Below are 20,589 nucleotides of genomic sequence, written 5' to 3'. Positions count from 1 at the left end.
GTTTATAGACCCATTAATAGCCGTGTTTTTTTACACGTAAACGTCTATACGCTTAAACTTTATATGGACTGCTAAGCGTCCAACTTTAAATACACCTCTGAAATTGCTGCGCATAAAATGTGTACTACTAAATTTCAATACGCATTATACTCAGATGTAACTGAAATATGTGTCTTTGTTTCACCCTCTACACTAATTCTATGTATTCTATGTGTGTCCACAATTCATCGCAACTGATTCAGCTATATGTTATACCCTATGGCCATCTGAGGGTTGTGTCTCCGCTTTTCGGTACACCCTGTGTTTTAGCTGTAGTTATTTAACCACTGCCGCTAGATGGGTCTCCTAAGCGAGGATAGGCGTTTTTTTTTTCACGCGCAAACGTAAACGTATACGCGTGTATAAAAAAACACGGCTAATAAAATTATGTTTAATTAACATTATGTTCATTCTAGCGGAGCGGACGAAAGATATACCATTATCTATATCGTTCGCAAACAGTTTTTAAAAACTTTAGGCAATAAATAACACTAAACGATCTCAGTGAAGTGAGAACACATTTGCAAATTAATCATTTAGAGGGACCGAAAAAATTCAAAAAAACTTATCTCACTGAGAAAGCCATTTTTTGTTCTTGGATATCGGTTGTTATCTGTGATAAACCGTATTGCTTTTTTTGTGAACCAATGAATGTAATCTCTGCTATATACATTAACCCGGGTCGATTTGTATTGGCGAATCCATTTTTCGATAGGATTTGGGCTCAGGAAAAAAAATGCGACTTTGATTTTTAAGGTTTTTTTCATGACCTACTAAAAAATTGTCATATGTATGTCCGACCCAAAAATGTCCACTAAAAGCCGGGTTCGGCGTTGTGCCATCATCAGTGTCGATTTTCGTTCTGATCTGTTGTTGTCGTTTGTCCTGTATTTATAGTTCGTAGGTACATGAGCAGGTATTGTCAAAATTGATGCTTGTGTTTATTTAGTTATGTGTATGTGCTGTGTGTTCATTCAGAACCGAGGGTGGTTTACTAATCAATTTGTGTGGCTGACTGGGGTAGGTAAAAATCCGTAATTTTAGTCGTTTGACCTTCTTTGTGGGGTTGTTGTTTTGGTGTGTTAATTGTTTTGTGTTTATTTGTTGATGTGTGTTTGTCTGTTGTACCTGTGCGATTACTTTGTTTCTTGTAAACAAGTTTTAAAGGCTCGAATATTGTGTCAGAAATTGTGTTTATCTGTTCGTTTATTATTCTGTTTGTAGATTTCCATGTTTTCGAGTACGTTGAGACGGCGGCCTTTTGCTTGTTTGTGAAGAACCCTAACTGTTTTATTGATGTTTGCTGGGGAACATTCATTCTCGACCATGTGATTCGCGAAGTTAGACTCGGGTATAATGTTTGGATTCCGTATTTTTTTTTTGTTGTAATCTCTAATATGTTCTCTGAACCTCGTTCTTATTTGCCGTCCTGTTTGTCCTATGTAACTATGCTGGCATCCGCAGGTAAGCTTGTATACGCCGTGGCTGCTAAACTGATCCTCTGAGTTAGTGTTAGTTCTTAGTTTTCGCCCCAGATTGTTCGTATTAACACGCAGTCTTTTGATGGAATAATAATAAGAGCAAAAGAGAGTATTTATTTATATACATGAAATGGTAATGAGATATTATATGTATGTACATAGAGTGTTACAAAAATATGTGTTGTCATGTTGCTAAGAAATGTATAATAGACATTTGACAGATATGTTGTACACTTGTTAACAAAATATACTCAACATTCCCACCTTTTGTTAACATCGAAAATTTTACATATTACATTGATTATTACATTAAGGAATGACAAAAAGTTAATAAAAATATGTTTACTACTTAATCAAGCTCTTTAGGAACCAAGCCTAATAAGGATCGTAAATATAGGAACCTTTCCTTGGGTAACGCTTTTGTACAAATGTCGGCAATCATTTCGTGTGTTGAGATGTACTCCAAAGCAAAGCAACCGTCTTCAAACTTTTCTCTTATGAAATGATACCGCACATCTGTGTTTGGTGCGTTTATGAAACTCAGGATTTTTCACAAGACGTATAGCACTTTGGTTATCCATAAGCAATATAGCAGGACAGCTGCTTTTGTTTAGTAATTCCATGAATAATAGCTGCACCCATACCAACTCTTTCACTGCTTCTGAAGCCGCGATATATTCTGACTCTGTAGTTGACAAAGATACACATTTTTGTCATGCGCTGAACCAACTTATAGCGCTGCCATTAAACAAAACGGTTGTTCCCGATGTAGACCTTCGAGTATCGACATCTCCCCCATAGTCAGCGTCGCTGTAGCATTTCAAATATTGTTTATCGCTATTCGTGTATAAAATTCCCAAATGCATTGTGCCTTTCAAATATTTTAGTATTCGTTTTAAAGCCTTCTCGTGGACTATTGTAGGTTTCTCAAGATATCTGCTAGCATTTCCAATCGCGAAAGATATGTCTGGTCTAGTTCCAACAGCAAGATACATTAAGCTGCCTACCACTTGCCGATATGGAAACAAACTCAGTTCCGATTCCTCAAACTTACTCATTACTTGGTTCGGATCACTTGGTACTGCAACTGTATTACAATCTGCGCTGTCGGTTCTTTGCAAAACCTTTCGTAAGTATGCAGATTGATGAACGAATATCGAGCCATTTTCAAGCTTTTCAATTTCAAACCCTAGGAAGCAGCCCACATCCATTGTTCTAATTTGAAATTGTTTTTGCAAATACGCGATAACTTCAGATATTTTTACATTATTATCGCCAACAACAATGCCATCATCAACATAGACTGCTAAGATCACCGTGCCTCCTTCATGGCTCACGAATACACAAGGATCTGCCTCACTTGCCTTAAATCCGAAGTTTTTAACGAAGTTTTTAAACTTTTCACTCCAACATCTGGAAGCTTGCTTTAGTCCATACAGACTCTTCCGCAATTTATAAACACGACTGCTATTGTCCTCAAAACCGATAGGTTGTTGCATAAAGACATTTTCGTTAAGCTCGCCGTTTAAAAAAGCTGACTTCACATCAAACTGCTTCATGCACATGCTTCTGCTAGCTGCAATGCTAAAAATCGCACGTAGTGATGTAAAGCGAACAACTGGACTAAATGTCTCTAAATAATCTTTTCCACACTCTTGATTGAAACCACGTACAACTAATCTAGCTTTATAGCGTTCAATTGAATCATCTGGGTTGCGTTTAATTTTGAAAACCCATTTATTGTCAATTACCTTATGGTCCTTCGGCGCATCGACTAAAGTCCATGTTTCGTTTTGGCACAGTGCGTCGTATTCATCTTTCATGGCGCGTAGCCAATTTTCTCTATCTGATGATTTTATTGCTTGCTCATATGTTGTAGGTTCCCCCGTAATCGTTAGCATAGCTATTGCCATTGAAACATTTTGTTCTTCTCGGTTACGCAAGCGGGAACTTACTATGTTGTTTGGATCAATATGACTTTGTGTTCTCTCCGTTGCGTTGCTTGAAATATTATTCGTCTCTTTATTTTGGCATTGGTCCGAAGTTGCTTCTAAATCGTCTTCGGTGAAAGTTACCGTTGCCGGTTGTTCAGTAAGAAATTGTACATCTCGCGCTACGGACACATTATTAGCTTCATCTAAAACGCGATAACCTTTGTGATTGTTGTCATAACCCACAAAAATACATTTCTTCGATTTTGCCGAAAGCTTTGTGCGCTTTGTTTTGGTATGTGCACATACACTTCAGACCCAAAAATACGAAAGTTATCAACCTGTGACTGCTTACCAAACCAAAGCTCGTACGGAGTTTTTTCTCTTACTGTGCTAGTGCCCGTACGATTTAGAATGAATACAGCTGTCTGCACTGCTTCTGCCCATAACCGTAGATCCAGACCTTTAGCGTGTAACATCGATCGGGCCGACTCCATTATTGTTCGATTTTCTCGTTCGACGGCTCCATTTTGCTCTGGTGTATAAGGCACTGACCGGCGATGATGAATACCATTGTCTTGAACCAACTTCTTCATCTCTTCATTGATGAACTCCGTTCCATTGTCGGCTTGCAAAATTTTAATTGGATGCCCACAATGTTTTTCTGAAATTTTTAGCACTATTTTAAATTTTTCAGTAGCTTTAGATTTTGTCTGAAGAAAGAATACAAATCGAAATTTCGAATACTCATATTTAAAAATTATGAAATATCTTGAACCGCCAAATGATTTAACTTCAATTGGCCCGCAAACATCGGCATGTATAATATCACCACATTTGGTTGCCTTCTCTGTACTCAAGCCAAAACTTAAGCGATGCTGCTTACCAAAAGTGCAGCCGTCACAATCAAAATTTTCGTCGGAAAATTCAATGTTGTTGTTTCTCAGAAATTCACGAACGTGCCTCAAATTTTGGTGACCTAGCCTCTCGTGCCATACACGCAATGACGTACGTTTGATTGCAATACTCGCTGATACCTTGGGCTCTATAACGTTAAAGAGCATGTGAAACATACCGCCCTTTCTCTCTGCTATTGCGACCACTTTGCCTTCATCAAGTAGTTTAAAAGTATTCTTATCGGACCAGCTCTTGTGGCCATTGTCCATAGCCTTGGTGGTTGAAAATAAATTTGCGTACAAATCCGCCGAATATAGTACATCTTTCAAAACTTTTTCTATCCATTCAACACCATTGAAAGAACGAATTTTTATATTACCACGTCCAGTTGCATTCATTGTTTTTCCATTTCCAATTATAACTTGAATTGGTTTCTTTAAATCTGTGTAGGTGAAAAACCAGTTGCGTTGCTTACACATGTGACATGTGGCACCCGAGTCCAGAAGCCAGTTATCAGTTGACTGGAAAGAGTTAGGAAAGTTGTTGAGGAAAGCCTTATCGCCGCTTGACCTTTCGAATGAATAGTCTTGATTTTTAGACTTTCCCTTCATCTTGCATTCACGTTTCCAATGACCAGTGCGCCCACATTTAAAACATCTGCCTTTGTGCTTTGTGTTGGGAGCAGCATTTCTTTGCTTAGCCAATAAAGCCTCACTCGTGCCTATTTCATTCAAACTCGCACTTTGAACACCCATTCGACTTTCCTCAATCATAAGACGATTAGTTAAATTTACAATTGTGCGATTCTCACTAGCTGTAGATTCCCAAGCTGTTGAAAAATGCTTATATTCAGCGGGTAAAGTCATCAAAATCTTTGTTATGAGCATGCTACTATCGATATTTACGCCAGCAACATTTAGCTTGCCCACCAGATTCTCCAGCGTGGAAATGTGTGTTGCTATATCATGGCATGGATCCTTTTTATATGCATAGAATTGCTCCTGCAACAGATGTTTTGCAGATTCATCTGAGTGTTCGAAAACCGAATGCAATTTTTCCCACATTTGTTTGGCTGTAACGCAGTTACACAAATGCACAAGTACTTTGGCTTCACAGGAATTCACTATAATTCTCTGCGCCTTTGCATCTTTTACCGAAAATGATTTATCATCTGCACTCTGCGTCCGAGTTCCATCAACGTAGCCAAAGAGTACACATGCCGTCAAGTTAACTCGTACCTGGAACCTCCACATCATCCATTGCGATGCGTCCACGAATTTCTCGATAACAAATTCTTTGTCCATTCTGAACAGATGCAAATTGGTGTTAAAAAAGTAAAACCGTACTCCGTTCTATTAAACGAACAAAAAAAAACTGCCTACGTGACGAAAACTGCAAAAATAGTAACGGATCGACCTTTTTTGTTTTTGCCCCTTTTTTTTTTGCTAAACTTTTCCGCTACGCTGGGCCCATAACCTATTAACACGCAGTCTTTTGATGGAATAATAATAAGAGCAAAAGAGAGTATTTATTTATATACATGAAATGGTAATGAGATATTATATGTATGTACATAGAGTGTTACAAAAATATGTGTTGTCATGTTGCTAAGAAATGTATAATAGACATTTGACAGATATGTTGTACACTTGTTAACAAAATATACTCAACAGTTCGATGTTCTGAATGCTGTGTTAATGTTGTATTTTTTAAAGAAGTTTGCCAATTACCACCCTCGGTTCTGAATGAACACACAACACATACACATAACTAAATATACACAAGCATCCATTTTGACAATACCTGCTCATGTACCTACGAACTATAAATACAGGACAAACGACAACAACAGATCAGAACGAAAATTGACACTGATGATGGCACAACGCCGAAACCGGTTTGTCTCAAAACCAATTTTGACAAGGGATGACGGAAAATCGTTCCAATATACATCATTTATCCACCCTGTCGGAAAATCAACAAAACAAGATAAGTCCGCTAAAAACGTTGACGATAGCAGTTTTTTGAAAAAAAAATATAACCCGGGTTAGTATACATATATACAATATTGTAACGATTTTAGTGCAATTCCTCTTATTTGCACCCTTCTGCTAACGTTCGAATCACTAAACTGTTGAATAAATAACTGCACTTTTCAATAATGCAAAATGGCCTTTATTAAAGTACTTCAACAATAACACTACTATTGCTCGCCAGATAGCGTCTTAAATCAAACTGATTGTCGTGCCTCTACTGTTGCTGCTTTTTATACTCTTCCATTTCCTCGTTCCATTTTTCTAGGCGCTCCTATTTCCAGAACTTACTAGTTAGTTATCAGCTATAAAATTACTCAGCTATAACTACGTTTATAGCTTCTCATATGCGCGTGTATATGTGACTGATACTTGCACAAATTATTGCCTTCTTTTGGGAGCATCTCAGATAAGATATAAGCACGTGTTTGTGCTTCTCTCTCCGCTGTGTGTACGTACATATGTGTAGACATAATGATTGATTCGTTTATGTAGATCAGTGCTCTTCAAAATTGAAAGTGCGCCTGTATTAGTGAGAGCGCAATCGTCGTGCGGGTTAATTGATTTTTCGTTTATTCGCTTACAAGCAACATATTTTGATACCCATCACCGATGTTGCTACGCCAAGTGCCAAGCGGCGACTAACTCAATTAACGACGACAGAGCGAATCATATGCGTGTGAATTGAGAGGGCACAATTGTGCTATGAAATGAAGAGCCCTGATGTACATACAAGTGACTACCTGCTTTATTGTTGTTGTGGCTTCATTTACTTAGCATCAGACTAGTGATGTGAGTATCACTTAGTGTCACTAATATTCGTCACAATATACTATTTTTTTAGTAGGTCATGAAAAAAACCTTAAAAATCAAAGTCTAAAAAAGTAAAAAAAAAATTAAATTTCGCAGGCTCGAAAATAATTTTTTTGGGTATACGTAGTAGAACTTTTTTTCTGAGCCCAAATCCTATCGAAAAATCGATGGCGCGATATCGATTAATAAATCGACCCAGTCTAATATACACATTCTCAAATTGTTTATGCATTCAATTCATATTACGTTTTTAGGCACGTAAGGAATATACAGTTATGAAATATAAACGACAAGTTCATTGGGCTGTCGATGTTATAGCGCGATATTATCGGCATTGGAAAATTCGACAGTATTTGCTTACAATACCAATGCGTTTGCCGCCAAATACACTGAGTCCGCTTTCGACTGATTGGCCGCCGGCACCCAAACTTTTAGCAGAAACATCTCGGCTACTTCGAGCCATTTATCATCGTTGGAAATGCTATATTTATCGCAGCTCATTTGATCAGACTTCACGCAATCGGATGCGTGAAAAAGTTACTGCCAGTATTATATTTAAGGATCGCAAAGCATCATACGTACGCAGGTGATTTAACTAATTAAATTTTTTTTTATTAGACGTTTCAATTATTTTTTCTACACAGCGTTAGCCACCCATTTGTGGGTGATTATGTGCGCCTACGGTATAACCAACAATGGAAGAAAATGTGCGTGGAAACTAATGATCAATATGTGGTGTTTGCGGATATGATAAATAAAGTTACGCGATCCAGTGGGAAGGTATTACACAAGAACCTAATAGTTGATTTTACTATATGTGACCCGGTCTATGAAAAGGTGGCTTATGACTCAAAAAAGAAATTGCGAGAAAAAGCTGTTAACAGCAGTTGTTTTTTTTTAGTCATAAGCCACCTTTTCATAGACCGGGTCACATATGATGGCAATTAAATTTATGTTTTAAATAACACATGGCGACAGCATCTCAGACCCAGAAACCGGACTATATATTTTCGAAAGTTGATGATGCGCTGAATCCAAACCTGGTCTCAGAATTGCTCTGGATTTCGATATATCCTAACTAAAAGTGCAAAAAACACGTTTTTACCCATATTTGAGGTTTTGTAGCCTTGCAGATGTTTTCTTTCACCAAAATTAAAGGATGGCATCTTTAAATACAAGACTTCTTCTTTCAAATGGCGTTAAGTTTGCTCAAATGTCATTTTTTTCGCTGAGATTTCGCATTTTGAAATTTTCATGTTTCTGCTTGCGGTATGATAGGGGTGGTTTCTAGGGGTTAGGGCTGTGTGTGACTCGGTACCCGAGGGTTAGATAGTGTAGGGGTGATATGAGTTAGCACACTTATGGTGTGAGTAGAGTTGTGCTTTTTCGTTTATTTCAGAGATTCGGTTCTTTCGTGCATTAAAGAGTATTTTATGAGGGAGTGGGCCATAGTTCCATAGGTGGACGCCGTTTCGAGATATCTCCATAAAGGTGGACCAGGGGTGACCCTAGAATTTGTTTGTACAATATGGGTATCAAAAAAAAAGGTGCTATGAAGTATTTTAAAAGGGAGTGATCCTTAGTTCCATAGGTGGACGCCGTTTCGAGATATCGCCATAAAGGTGGACCAGGATTGACCCTAGAATTTGTTTGTACGATATGGGTATCAAATTAAAGGTATTAATGGGGGTTTTAAAGGGAGTGGTGGTAGTTGTATAGGTGGTCGCTTTTTCGAGATATCGCCATAAAGGTGGACCAGGGGTGACTCTAGAATGCGTTTGTACAAAATGGGTATCAAACGAAAGGTGTTAATGAGTATTTTAAAAGGGAGTGGGCCTTAGTTCTATAGGTGGCCGCCGTTTCGAAATATCGCCATAAAGGTGGACCAGGGGTGACTCTAGAATGTGTTTGTACGATATGGGTATCAAATTAAAGGTATCAATGAGGGTTTTAAAAGGGAGTGGTGGTAGTTGTATAGGTGGTCGCCTTTTCGAGATATCGCCATAAAGGTGGACCAGGGGTGACTCTAGAATACGTTTGTACAATATGGGTATCAAACAAAAGGTGTTAATGAGTATTTTAAAAGGGCGTGGGGCTTAGTTCTATAGGTGGGCGCCTTTTCGAGATATCGCCATAAAGGTGGACCAGGGGTGACTCTAGAATGTGTTTGAACGATATTGGTATCAAATTAAAGGTCTTGAGAGTTTTAAAAGGGAGTGGTGGTAGTTGTATATGTGAAGGCGTTTTCCAGATATCGACCAAAATGTGGACCAGGGTGACCCAGAACATCATCTGTTGGATACCGCTAATTTATTTATATATGTAATACCTGCCAAGATTTCAAGGGTTTTTTATTTCGCCCTGCAGAACTTTTTCATTTTCTTCTACTTAATATGGTAGGTGTCTCAACCATTTTACAAAGTTTTTTCTAAAGTTATATTTCGCGTCAATAAACCAATCCAATTACCATGTTTCATCCCTTTTTTCGTATTTGGTATAGAATTATGGCATTTTTTTCATTTTTCGTAATTTTCGATAGCGAAAAAGTGGGCGTGGTCATAGTCGGATTTCGTTCATTTTTTATACCAAGATAAAGTGCGTTCAGATAAGTACGTGAACTAAGTTCAGTAAAGATATGTTGATTTTTGCTCTAGTTATCGTGTTAACGGCCATGCGGAAGGACAGACGGACGACTGTGTATAAAAACTGAGCGTGGCTTCAACCGATTTCGCCCATTTTCACAGAAAACAGTTAACGTCATAAAATCTATGCCCCTACCAAATTTCAGAAGGATTGGTAAATTTTTGTTCGACTTATGGCGTTGAAAGTATCCTAGACAAATTAAATGAAAAAGGGCGGAGCCACGCCCAATTTGAAATTTTCTTTTATTTTTGTATTTTGTTGCACCATATCATTACTGGAGTTGAATGTTGACATAATTTACATATATACTGTAAAGATATTAAATTTTTTGTTAAAATTTTATTTAAACAAAAAAAAATTTTTAAAAGTGGGCGTGGTCCTTCTCCGATTTTGCGAATTTTTATTAAGCGTACATATAGTAATAGGAGTAACGTTCCTGCCAAATTTCATCATGATATTTTCAACGACTGCCAAATTACAGCTTGCAAAAGTTTTAAATTACCTTCTTTTAAAAGTGGGCGGTGCCACGCCCATTGTCCAAAATTTTACTAATTTTCTATTCTGCGTCATAAGTTCAACTCACCTACCAAATTTCATCGCTTTATCTGTCTTTGGTAATGAATTATTGCACTTATTTTATAGTCCGATATCGTTCATTTTAAATAGCGATCTGAGATGAGTGCTCAGGAACCTACATACCAAATTTCATCAAGATACCTCAAAATTTACTCAAGTTATCGTGTTAACGGACGGACGGACATGGCTCAATCAAATTTTTTTTCGATCCGGATGATTTTGATATATGGAAGTCTATATCTATCTCGATTCCTTTATACCTGTACAACCAACCGTTATCCAATCAAACTTAATATACTCTGTGAGCTCTGCTCAACTGAGTATAAAAACAAATAGAACAGAAATCGAAGATCTAGTTCACTTGTTCAGTTGAGAGACCCGGTCAATTGAACAAGTTCAGAACGAAAAGACCCAACTCTAGGTGTGAGACAAAATTTTAATAAGACTCAATTCAAGAAAATTAGTAATCGACTATATCATGTCTATGTTATCTCAATCGATTTTCAGGTGTAGGGAAATTTAGAAACATGAAAATTTCAAAATGCGATATCTCAGCGAAAAAAATGATATTTAAGCAAACTGAACGCCATTTGAGAGAAGAAGATTTGTATTTAAAGATGTCATCCTTTAATTTTGGTGAAAGAAAACATCTGCAAGGCTACATAACCTCAAATATGGGTACAAACGGTGTTTTTTTCACTCTTAGGTTAGGATATCTGATAGAGCAATTCTGAGGCCAGATTTGGATTCAGCGCATCATAAACCTTCGGAAATATATAGTTTGGTTTCTGGGTCTGAATGTTGGTTAAATTTCGTCGGCCTGTGTAATCATGCCTAGCTTATAGCTGAACGAAGTGCACTAAATTCTCAGTGCATTGAGCATAACAGGTGTGTTCGAACCGCAAAATAATTACAGCAGGATGGCGATAGTGCTTAAACGCACAGCGTTTCGTGTAGAACAAGCTAGCTGGACAAAAACAAAGTTCTTATTCCAAGAAAAGTGTAATGAGAAATGAAAGAAAACAAACAAAATAACGGGATTTTTGCTTTTTTTTGTATTTTTGCTCATATATATTGAGTAATTGAAGTAAGAAGGCAGGAGTGGCCGTAAAATGCATTGATTAATTTGCAAAATTCTTGTTGAATATTAAGCTTCATATTTCTTTTAAGTGAACACTTTTATATAATTTTTTTGATGGATTCTAAGCTTGAAGGTAAGTAAAATTTTTTAATAGTAATTCTTTCGCAATTAGTATTTTCAATATATTTAACATTCCGTTATTAAGAAGAAAAGGTATTTTTTCTCTATATTTTTAACTTTAGGGACAAAAAAATTAACATACATCCGGGCTAAATTTTACATATGTTATATTCGCAAGTATTATCTAATAGTCGAAAGAAAAAACCATTGCGAATTCTTTGCACATCTATTTTTAATTTTTTTTTTGTAGATTTAGTTATCTCTACATATAAAATAGCATGTATGTACGTACCAGCTCCGACGAGATATTTGAACCTTTAAAGCTGATCTACAAACGGCAAAACCAATTCCCAGGTACAGGGAACAACACGTAGTCATAAAACATACAAAAATAAACGCGCAAGGTCAACAAGAGCACACCGAAAGCAAAAAGGCGAAGATCACTGACTTCAACCTGCCATAACCTACTGCACCAGTCACCAAGGCATACAAACAGGAACGCTACACAAAACAACCCCATTTGGTAGCATCTACGCCAATACCTGAATATAATATAAATACTGCACAACTGATAACAAATCAGAACGATCAACGACACTTAAGGTGACAGCACAACAATCATCAACTATTCACCCTGTCGGAAAATCAACAACGCAAAGCAGTTTAGTTATAACCGTACCAAGAACGGAGTTTTTTGACATTTGGGTTCCACATTCGAACGAAACCATATATAAAGAATTATTGAGTTATGTTGTACTTAAGTACGATTTAAGCGAAGCAGCCGAGTATTCGATAAAAAGTTTAAGCTTACAAATATCGGCATATTCGTCGAAGCTGGATCAAAAGTGGAACACTTCAGGAAGACATAAGGAGCGATTTTTGAATAAAAACTCGGAGTGGCTTTCGGGTCCAGACCTCACATTTACAATAACGGTGGATTCAAAGTTGGTATCAGACCAACCAACCACTTCTTCAGGTAACCCCGGCAGACGAAAGAAGGACTTTGTTAGCTGCAGTGAAAAAACCAAACGGCGTCGAGTAGATGACCTCTTGCAATCTAGAAGTCCTGGTGATTTACTTTATGCGGCAGAAGTATCAACGCGTATGTGTGGCAACAGAAATGTTGCTAACATTATAAAAAAAATCACAGGAAACCACTCAAATATCCGGCAAAGAGATGACATGTGAGCCAGATGCAAGATGCTTGAGCAATGTAGAAGCTTTAGCATACTACGTAGATAGCAAGTTTGCGATGGAAGCTCTGGGCATAGCACATATAAGCAAAAATTTACATGCAGTTCTGACACTAATGAGTTTTTGTTTATATTTTCTCTCGTTCCTCTTCAATTACAGGATGAAAAAGCTAACATTGTTTGGCAGAATCCTCGACCTTCTTCTACCATGTATTGTCGTCCAATTAAATTTATTTTTTCTAAAGAAACAAGAGATTTTATTGTTTTTGAAACGAACAAAGTTTTAGAGGAGATAAATTCGTTGTTGCCAACAAAGAACATGCTCGAAGAATACGAAGTTTCCGTAAATCACAATATGTTTCTAACAATGATTGACGGAAAAGTTTGCAATGCTTTGACTGAAACTTCTTCCGCAAAAAAGTGTTATATTTGTGGTGCCACTCCAAAAGATATAAATAATGAGTTACGGGACTTTACGCCTAACCGATATAATCTTGGTTTTGGTTTGTCTACTCTCCATGCATGGATAAGATGTTTTGAATGCTTGCTTCACATAAGTTATCGCCTCGAAGTAAAAAAAAAATGGCAGCTTCGGAATGAGGCAGATAAAGAGTGTAAAGCTAAGTTCCAACGAAATCCAGAATAAATTTAGAAATGTGCTTGGATTGATAGTATATAAACCAAAACCAGGATTCGACAATACCAATGACGGCAACACTGCTCGTAGGTTTTTCGAAAATTCTGAGCCTAGTGCTGAGATTACGGGATTGGAGGTAACGCTCATCAAAAGATTCTACACTCTCCTTCGCGCATTAGCATCTGGGTACAATATAAATATCCAAAGATTTGAAAAATTTGCGGTCCAGACTAAAAAACTATACATAGATGTCTATCCATGGTTTAATATGCCTGTTACAGTTCATAAAATCTTAGTGCATAGTACTGATATTATTAAATCAGCAATTTTACCTATTGGTCAACTTTCTGAGGAAGCACAGGAAGCCCGTAACACAGATTTGAGACGATTCAGGGATGATAACACACAAAAGCAGTTGCGTGAAGCCACGAATAGAGATCTTATGAATATGTTGCTTATAACATCGGATCCTTTAGTTAACAGTTTTAGGGAGATACCTAAGAAAAAATTTAAAGGTCTGACTTCAGAAGTCTTAAATTTACTGGCCCCCGATAATGTTGAGGAGTCAATAAATACCCCAGTTGTTTCAAGCTTTCACAGTAGTGTTGCTGATGCTCATGTCTATTCCACAAGTGACTCATCGAATGAAAGTGATGATAGCGAATAATAACATAATTATAAAAGATAACCTACCCTATAACTTTTTGTTGGACCAGGTTTTATTTAATTTAAATCTATTATCTTTTCTACTTTGTATGATACTTTACTTTTAAGTTTTTGTAATAAGTAATTTTCACATAATTAATTTAATTATTTACATTGACATTATTATTATTGTAATTAACTTTTACATTCCTGACTGGTACTATAAAATAATTTTGTAAAAATTGAAGTGCCAGGATAAATACTCAAATAAATACAAAATATGTATGTACATATGTACAGTCAGGACAATTCTTACAATTTTCGCTTTCGCAAATTTATTTTAACTAATTTCCCATAAGAAAATTTGTCACGATCTATAACAAAAACTAAATTATATTTAAAAAATGTTTGAAAAATTCGACGAATTTTCATATTTTAACTAATTCCCATAAGAAAATTTGTCACGATCTATAACAAAAACTAAATTATATTTAAAAATTTTTTGAAAAATTCGACGAATTTTCATAAAAAATTTTAAGTTATTTCCCGAATTTTTAGAATTTTTTAGAGTATTGGGATTTGTAGTCCATTCAATTTAAGTACAATAAAGTAATATTCTTGAGTCCTTTAAATTTGTTTGGATCTATGTCACTTATTCACATGAGTTACTGTATATGAAATAAGCAAATGTATGCATATGAAGTAAAATTTTGGAAAAAAAATAAAAAAAGAACATATGGCTGAAAAAAATGACGTAGTTGTAATAAATGACTGCATATGAAACGGAAAATCTCATAAAATAATTTTGTCCAGCTAGCTTGTTCTACACGAAACACTGTGCAACGGCGGAGTGATTTTTACGGTGCATTTGAGTTGCTAGTGATGAACTCGACGTTGCCGAAGAACGTGGTGCTCTGTCATACACTACGACTAAAACTTTTAGTAGCTTTTAAACTAATCTCTACTTGAACACAGGTTATTAAAATAACTTTATTCGGAATTGAGAAATTGAAATAGATATAGACTTTTCTATATCAAAACCATCAACCTGGAAAAAGATTTTGATTAAGCCTTGTTCGTTCATACGTCTGCCCATTAACCCATTAACTTGTACAAATATTTACGTACTGTAACGATTTTAGTGAAATTCCGTTTATTCCAAACCTTCTGATAACGTTCCAATTGCTAAACTGTTGAATAAATAACTCCAATATTCAATAATGCAAAATGGACTTTATTAGACTACTTTGAGGTACTTCACAATACCACTTATACTTCACAACCAATAGCGTGTTTAAATCAAACTGATTACTGACTACTCAGCTTGTGCTGCTTTTATACTCTCCGCTGCTTCATTCACATACCCCTACTAAGCTCTAGTAATTTCTCGAACTTCATGCTTCAGCCATATACAGGTATACTTGTAGTTTGTAACCATATGCGTGTGTATATGTGAGTACTATTTCGGCTGATGATTGCATGTGTTTGTGCGTATTTCTCCGTTGCCTTGTATGTATGTGAGTAAATGATGATTTGTTTACGTACCCAAGAGTGGCAACTTGCTTTATTGTTGTTGTGCCTTTATTTAATAACCTTAGTGATGTGAGTAGCAGTTCTGGAGCAAAAATGTATTTGTATTTAAAACGAACGATAACCATGCCCACTTTTTCGATACGAAATTTCGAAAAATTTAAATAATGTTATAATTCATTACTGATAATGGTAATGATACCTGATTAGTGGGTTGACTTTAGGTTAGGTTGAACTGGTCAGCCCGTAAGGACATCACATAGACTGAATAAGTCTATAGTGTAACCTAAAGTTTGCACAACGACCAGACTGAAACCACTTTTAGAAACCAGGGCCTATGTTATAAAATAACTCCTTCCTCTTGGAAAATACTAGAAACTTTATAGAACCTATGCTTCTTGATGCTTCTAGATGTGATATCTGTGCCAGTCTTTATAGCTGGAGTCCTATACTGGTGAGCGCAGGGGCAAGCAAAAAACGTGCTCGAACGTTTTCTCCTCCAACCCGCACTTCCTGCATCCTTTATAGCGGACTAGGCCTAATTTAAAAGCATGTGTCGCTAGAGGGAAATGCCCAGTCAGAGCAACCATTATGAACCTATAGTTCCCTTTTTTTTAATAATAAGAGTAACTTTGTTACTCTTACATGATCTTCGACACTTTGCAGCCTCACGCTTGGCTCCACATCTTTCCTGCTTGGTCGATTATGTCCAACTCGTATCTTCTTTTAATCTCTCCCATTCTGATTGGGACGTTTGCGGTACAGCCTTCGTGAGATGCGCCTTTTTTAGCTAGCCCATCCTCTATTTCATTTCCATCTACTGTCATATACCCGGGGACCCAATAATCTTTCGGAGAAACCTAGTATATACACCATAGATTTATAGTTAATTTGTAATCGTTTTTTCTTCGCTATTCTGGGTTTTCCGTTTTGGGTATCCTTTAGTCAACTATTTATTATCTCAGAAGGAAAATCATTCATTTTAAGTATGCATTTTATAAGTTTTTTATTTTCCGTGTGGAACACCATATTGCTCGTCTCTAGTACTCTTCCAATGAAATTTTTCGCAGTGCAAGTTCAGACTTTTACAAACCAAGTTCAGAAAATTGCAATTCAATTATTTCAATTATTTTTCAAAAGTTATTCCAATTCATACTACGAAATGTAATACTTATATGCTATTTGCGGAAGTGTTGATGCTTCGTTGACAATGGTGGATTGCATATAGGTTCCCCAAGTTGTCTCCAAAGTGTGTACATCCCGAGTTAAGAAATCAAACAGAGATAACTCTTGCAACGAGGTGTAAGAGGACGCTCCGGCCATGAAAGTACACAGTCGACACCACAATTTGGAAGCAGCAGTGGAAGGGGGAGACTTCCGCCAGAGTTGCGAGAGGCAGGTGGAGGAAGACTTGATCTGTTCACACAGTACTTATACGTTACTTTCGGGGTTGTGGACACTCCGTTGATTTCGTCATCACTGATGTCATACTCAATGCAGATCAAAGCTTGTGATGTTTAGAATATAGCTGGATGTCCTTGTAACTGACCTCTTATGAGAGGAGAGAGAAGAGAGGAAACGGTTTTTTTTCCTATCTCCTTCATGTGAGCAAAATTGATTTAAGTGAGTTAAGAAGTCCAATGCCTCTTTAATAGATAATAGACCTTCATATTCTTGTATCAAATTATTAGCGCTAACATTTGCCAAATACTTTTATTTCCATGAAAGAAAAAAATCCTGACAAACTTTCTGAACTTGAATTGTAATTTTCTGAACTGAAATTGGAATTTCTGAACTTGAATTGTAAATTTCTGAATTTAAATTGGAATTTCTGAACTTGAATTGAAATTTTCTGAACTTCAGTTGTAAATTTCTGAACTTGAATTGTTAATTTCTGAATTTAAATTGGTAATTCTGAATTTAAATTGTAATTTTCTGGACTTGAAATGTAATTTTCTGAAATTAAACTGAAAAAGGTGTAGTCAATTCTGTTGGTATAGTTGGAAATAGTGACACAAGACATTTATCATTATCATTCTATTGCAATTTTTACTTTAACTTTGGAATTTTTGTAAAGGTTTTCAAAATACTTGTCATGTATTTACACAAATTATAGGTCGGAGCAATTAACATTGAAGAGATAGGTCATAGGGGCATATTTTTTATGGATTTGTGTATTATTATATACGATGGGGAAGAGCTGTAGTTGTCAACACATGAAATTTATCATTGTTTTTTATAAACCCTAATTTATGGAACCTATCCACTAATTGATTGTTTTTAGTCTGTTGCCTTAGCGTCGGATCCTGTTGTTGTTGTTCTTGTTGTAGCGATAAGGACAAACCCCGAATGCCTGATGGTCCTTTGCCGGATGCAGATCCGTTACGTTCCGGTACCAAGCCTGACCATCTCGGAAACGATTTGTTATGTTACCACATGCGACCTTCTTGGCCATACCGCCCTCCCACTGCCTAGATCCATGAGGAGTTCGGGGTCGCCGTAGCCTCGGCTGTTAATGAAACAGGATTCACCGCGGATACGTGAGGTTGACGATTGGGTTTGGAGAAGCTATATATTGCGCTGGCAACCTGAAAGGGTTGCGTTACAAAACCCCTTGAATCTAGTATTTAGTCGCCTCTTACGACAGGTATATTCTGACCGCCTAATCCGCTGGGGGACGTCCTGTCGTAATATTCTGTATGTGGACTTGTCATCTAGTAAACTCTCCATTTTCGACCTGTAGTGACTTTTTTCCATCGCTTCCGTAACACTACCTTTGTCGACATTCAAAATTATTACATCTTTATTTTTGTTGAGAAATTTGCTTGCTCGCTCCATTGTATCATTAATCGTGAGAGGAACACCATATGCCTTAAATTAAAAGTGTTAGTTTGGTTCTCGCAGATTCTTGTCTTTCTTTGTTTTTTTACGCTCGAATCAATAAGCTTTGTATTTCGAAATTTTTTTCCCCTCTTCGCTATCCACATAAAATTCCATTTCGGATATCAATCCGATTGCATCAATTACCATTTCCTCTGGAGCAAATGCAAGAGCTAATAAATATTTCAATTATATAGCGAAAATTGCACAATTTTTATAACTTGTTTGCAGCCTTAATGATTAGATATGTCTCCAAAAGTTTTTGGCAAAGTAAAAAAAAAACAACCATAACCAATGCTTTGGAAAAACCTGACGGCTGAAAGAAATTTTAGATGTCAAAACTCAGAAAGTAATCAGGCAAGAAAAAACATTTAATTTTGCGCACAATAAAATTTTGTTGGCCGTCTGCTTACTTTCTGACCGTATATTTGGAACACGCTCGTTTTAAACTACCTCACGAAGTCCGAATATATCAAATAAGTATATACATAATATTCCATATATAAACCGTTTCCCCAAATTCTTAATGCATAAGTTAACATGCTCAATGAGACATTTGGCATCTCCATTATTTACTAATAACAATTTGACCTGAATCGATTTACTTGTCGAGTTCTTGACGTTGAACGATGAATTTTGAATTGGTGTAGGTTTCGTATGTTCATAGGTTTACGAAAGTGTCCTTACTTATCATAAAACCTATGTTCAGCCACCCTAATAGATTATGGCATAGTTAATAAATTCATCATAAATTTTAAAAAAATGTTCTTAGGAACTGTGGAATTCAGTACTTATCCAGTATTTGTAAACTGCTTCCTATTTCTACTACTAATATTTTTCGAAAAATCGCAAGGAAACAACACAGTTAACGGATGTCAATTCGATTTGGGAGCAAAATGGCTGCAATTGTCAAAAAATTTGTCCGTCGAGCAAACCTCTTGTGATTGAATCATGGTTCTGACTAATGTTATCTGAAAAAATGTGTTTCTGAATTTTTGTTTTCTTAATTTAATGAGAGGCATTCGCCCCTCTTTGAGTTAATCTTTCTTTAATATATTTAATCTCATAAGTCGAGCAAAAATCAACCAATCCTAATAAAGTTTGGTAGGGGAGTGGTTTTTCGAAGTTGTCTTCCAAAATATAGATATTATCGTTCACAGTTTTAAATTTAACCCCTCTTAATAAAAATTAAAAATATGAGCATGGCCTGACTTCTTATTTTATTTCAATGGGCTAATTAAACAACAGAATTGTAAGGGTACAATGGCTTTCGAAATCACAGCTTTGCCTTTCTCATAATTATACTCAGCGTGATTTGCACACAGAGTATATTAAATTTGATTGGATAACGGTTGGTTGTACAGGTATAAAAGAATCGAGATAGATATAAACTTCCATAGATCAAGATCATCAGTATCGAAAAAAAATTTGATTGAGCCATGTCCGTCCGTCTGTCCGTTAACACTATAACTAGAGTAAATATTGAGATATCTTCACCAAATTCACACGAGCTTATCTGGACCCAGAATAGAGTATTGAAAATGAGCGAAATCGGCTGATAACCACGCCCACTTTTTATATATATAACATTTTGGAAAACACAAAAAACCTGATTATTTAGTAAATAATTTACCTAGAATGTTGAAATTTGAAGTGTGGACTGATATTGAGACTTTTGATAAAAATTAAAAAAAAAAATTTTAAATGGGCGTGGCACCGCACACTTGTGATAAAATCAATTTTACAAATATTAATCATAAATCAAAAATCGTTAAACCTATCGTAACAAAATTCGGCAAAGAGGTTGCCTTTACTATAAGGAATGCTTTGAATAAAAATTAACGAAATCGGTTAAGGACCACACCCACTTTTATATAAAAGATTTTAAAAAGGGTCGTAGACGAAAACAATAAGCTATATCTTAGCAAAGAAGAGCTTTGTATCAATAGAATTTTACTTTCTAAATTAAATTGGAAAACACTAAAATGTTTGAAAATGGGTGTGGCACCGCCCCTTTTATGACTAAGCAATATTCTATATTTCGGGAACCATAAATCGAAGAACAACTAACGGATCGTAATAAAATTGTG

General features: G+C 36.2%; 2 protein-coding genes across 6 annotated transcripts in view; one reads left to right on the top strand and one right to left on the bottom strand.

Annotated features, from left to right (window-relative positions):
- Positions 1-20,589, bottom strand: part of Invadolysin (leishmanolysin-like peptidase, invadolysin) — a 165,975-nt gene that overhangs the window by 127,390 nt on the left and 17,996 nt on the right. The window lies entirely within an intron of this gene.
- Positions 1-20,589, top strand: part of Myo95E (Myosin 95E) — a 65,743-nt gene that overhangs the window by 43,781 nt on the left and 1,373 nt on the right. For both annotated transcript variants that reach the window (XM_067761422.1, XM_067761421.1), the window contains 2 exons: positions 7,449-7,780; positions 7,839-7,974. In XM_067761422.1, coding sequence (XP_067617523.1) covers positions 7,449-7,780; positions 7,839-7,974 — 468 coding nt within the window. The remainder of the gene's footprint in view (positions 1-7,448; positions 7,781-7,838; positions 7,975-20,589) is intronic.

Source organism: Eurosta solidaginis, chromosome 1 (genome assembly GCF_040869045.1).
Source record: "Eurosta solidaginis isolate ZX-2024a chromosome 1, ASM4086904v1, whole genome shotgun sequence".
Lineage (NCBI taxonomy): Eukaryota > Metazoa > Arthropoda > Insecta > Diptera > Tephritidae > Eurosta > Eurosta solidaginis.
Note: the sequence above shows the minus strand (reverse complement) of the source record. Positions and strands in the feature narration are given on the sequence as shown.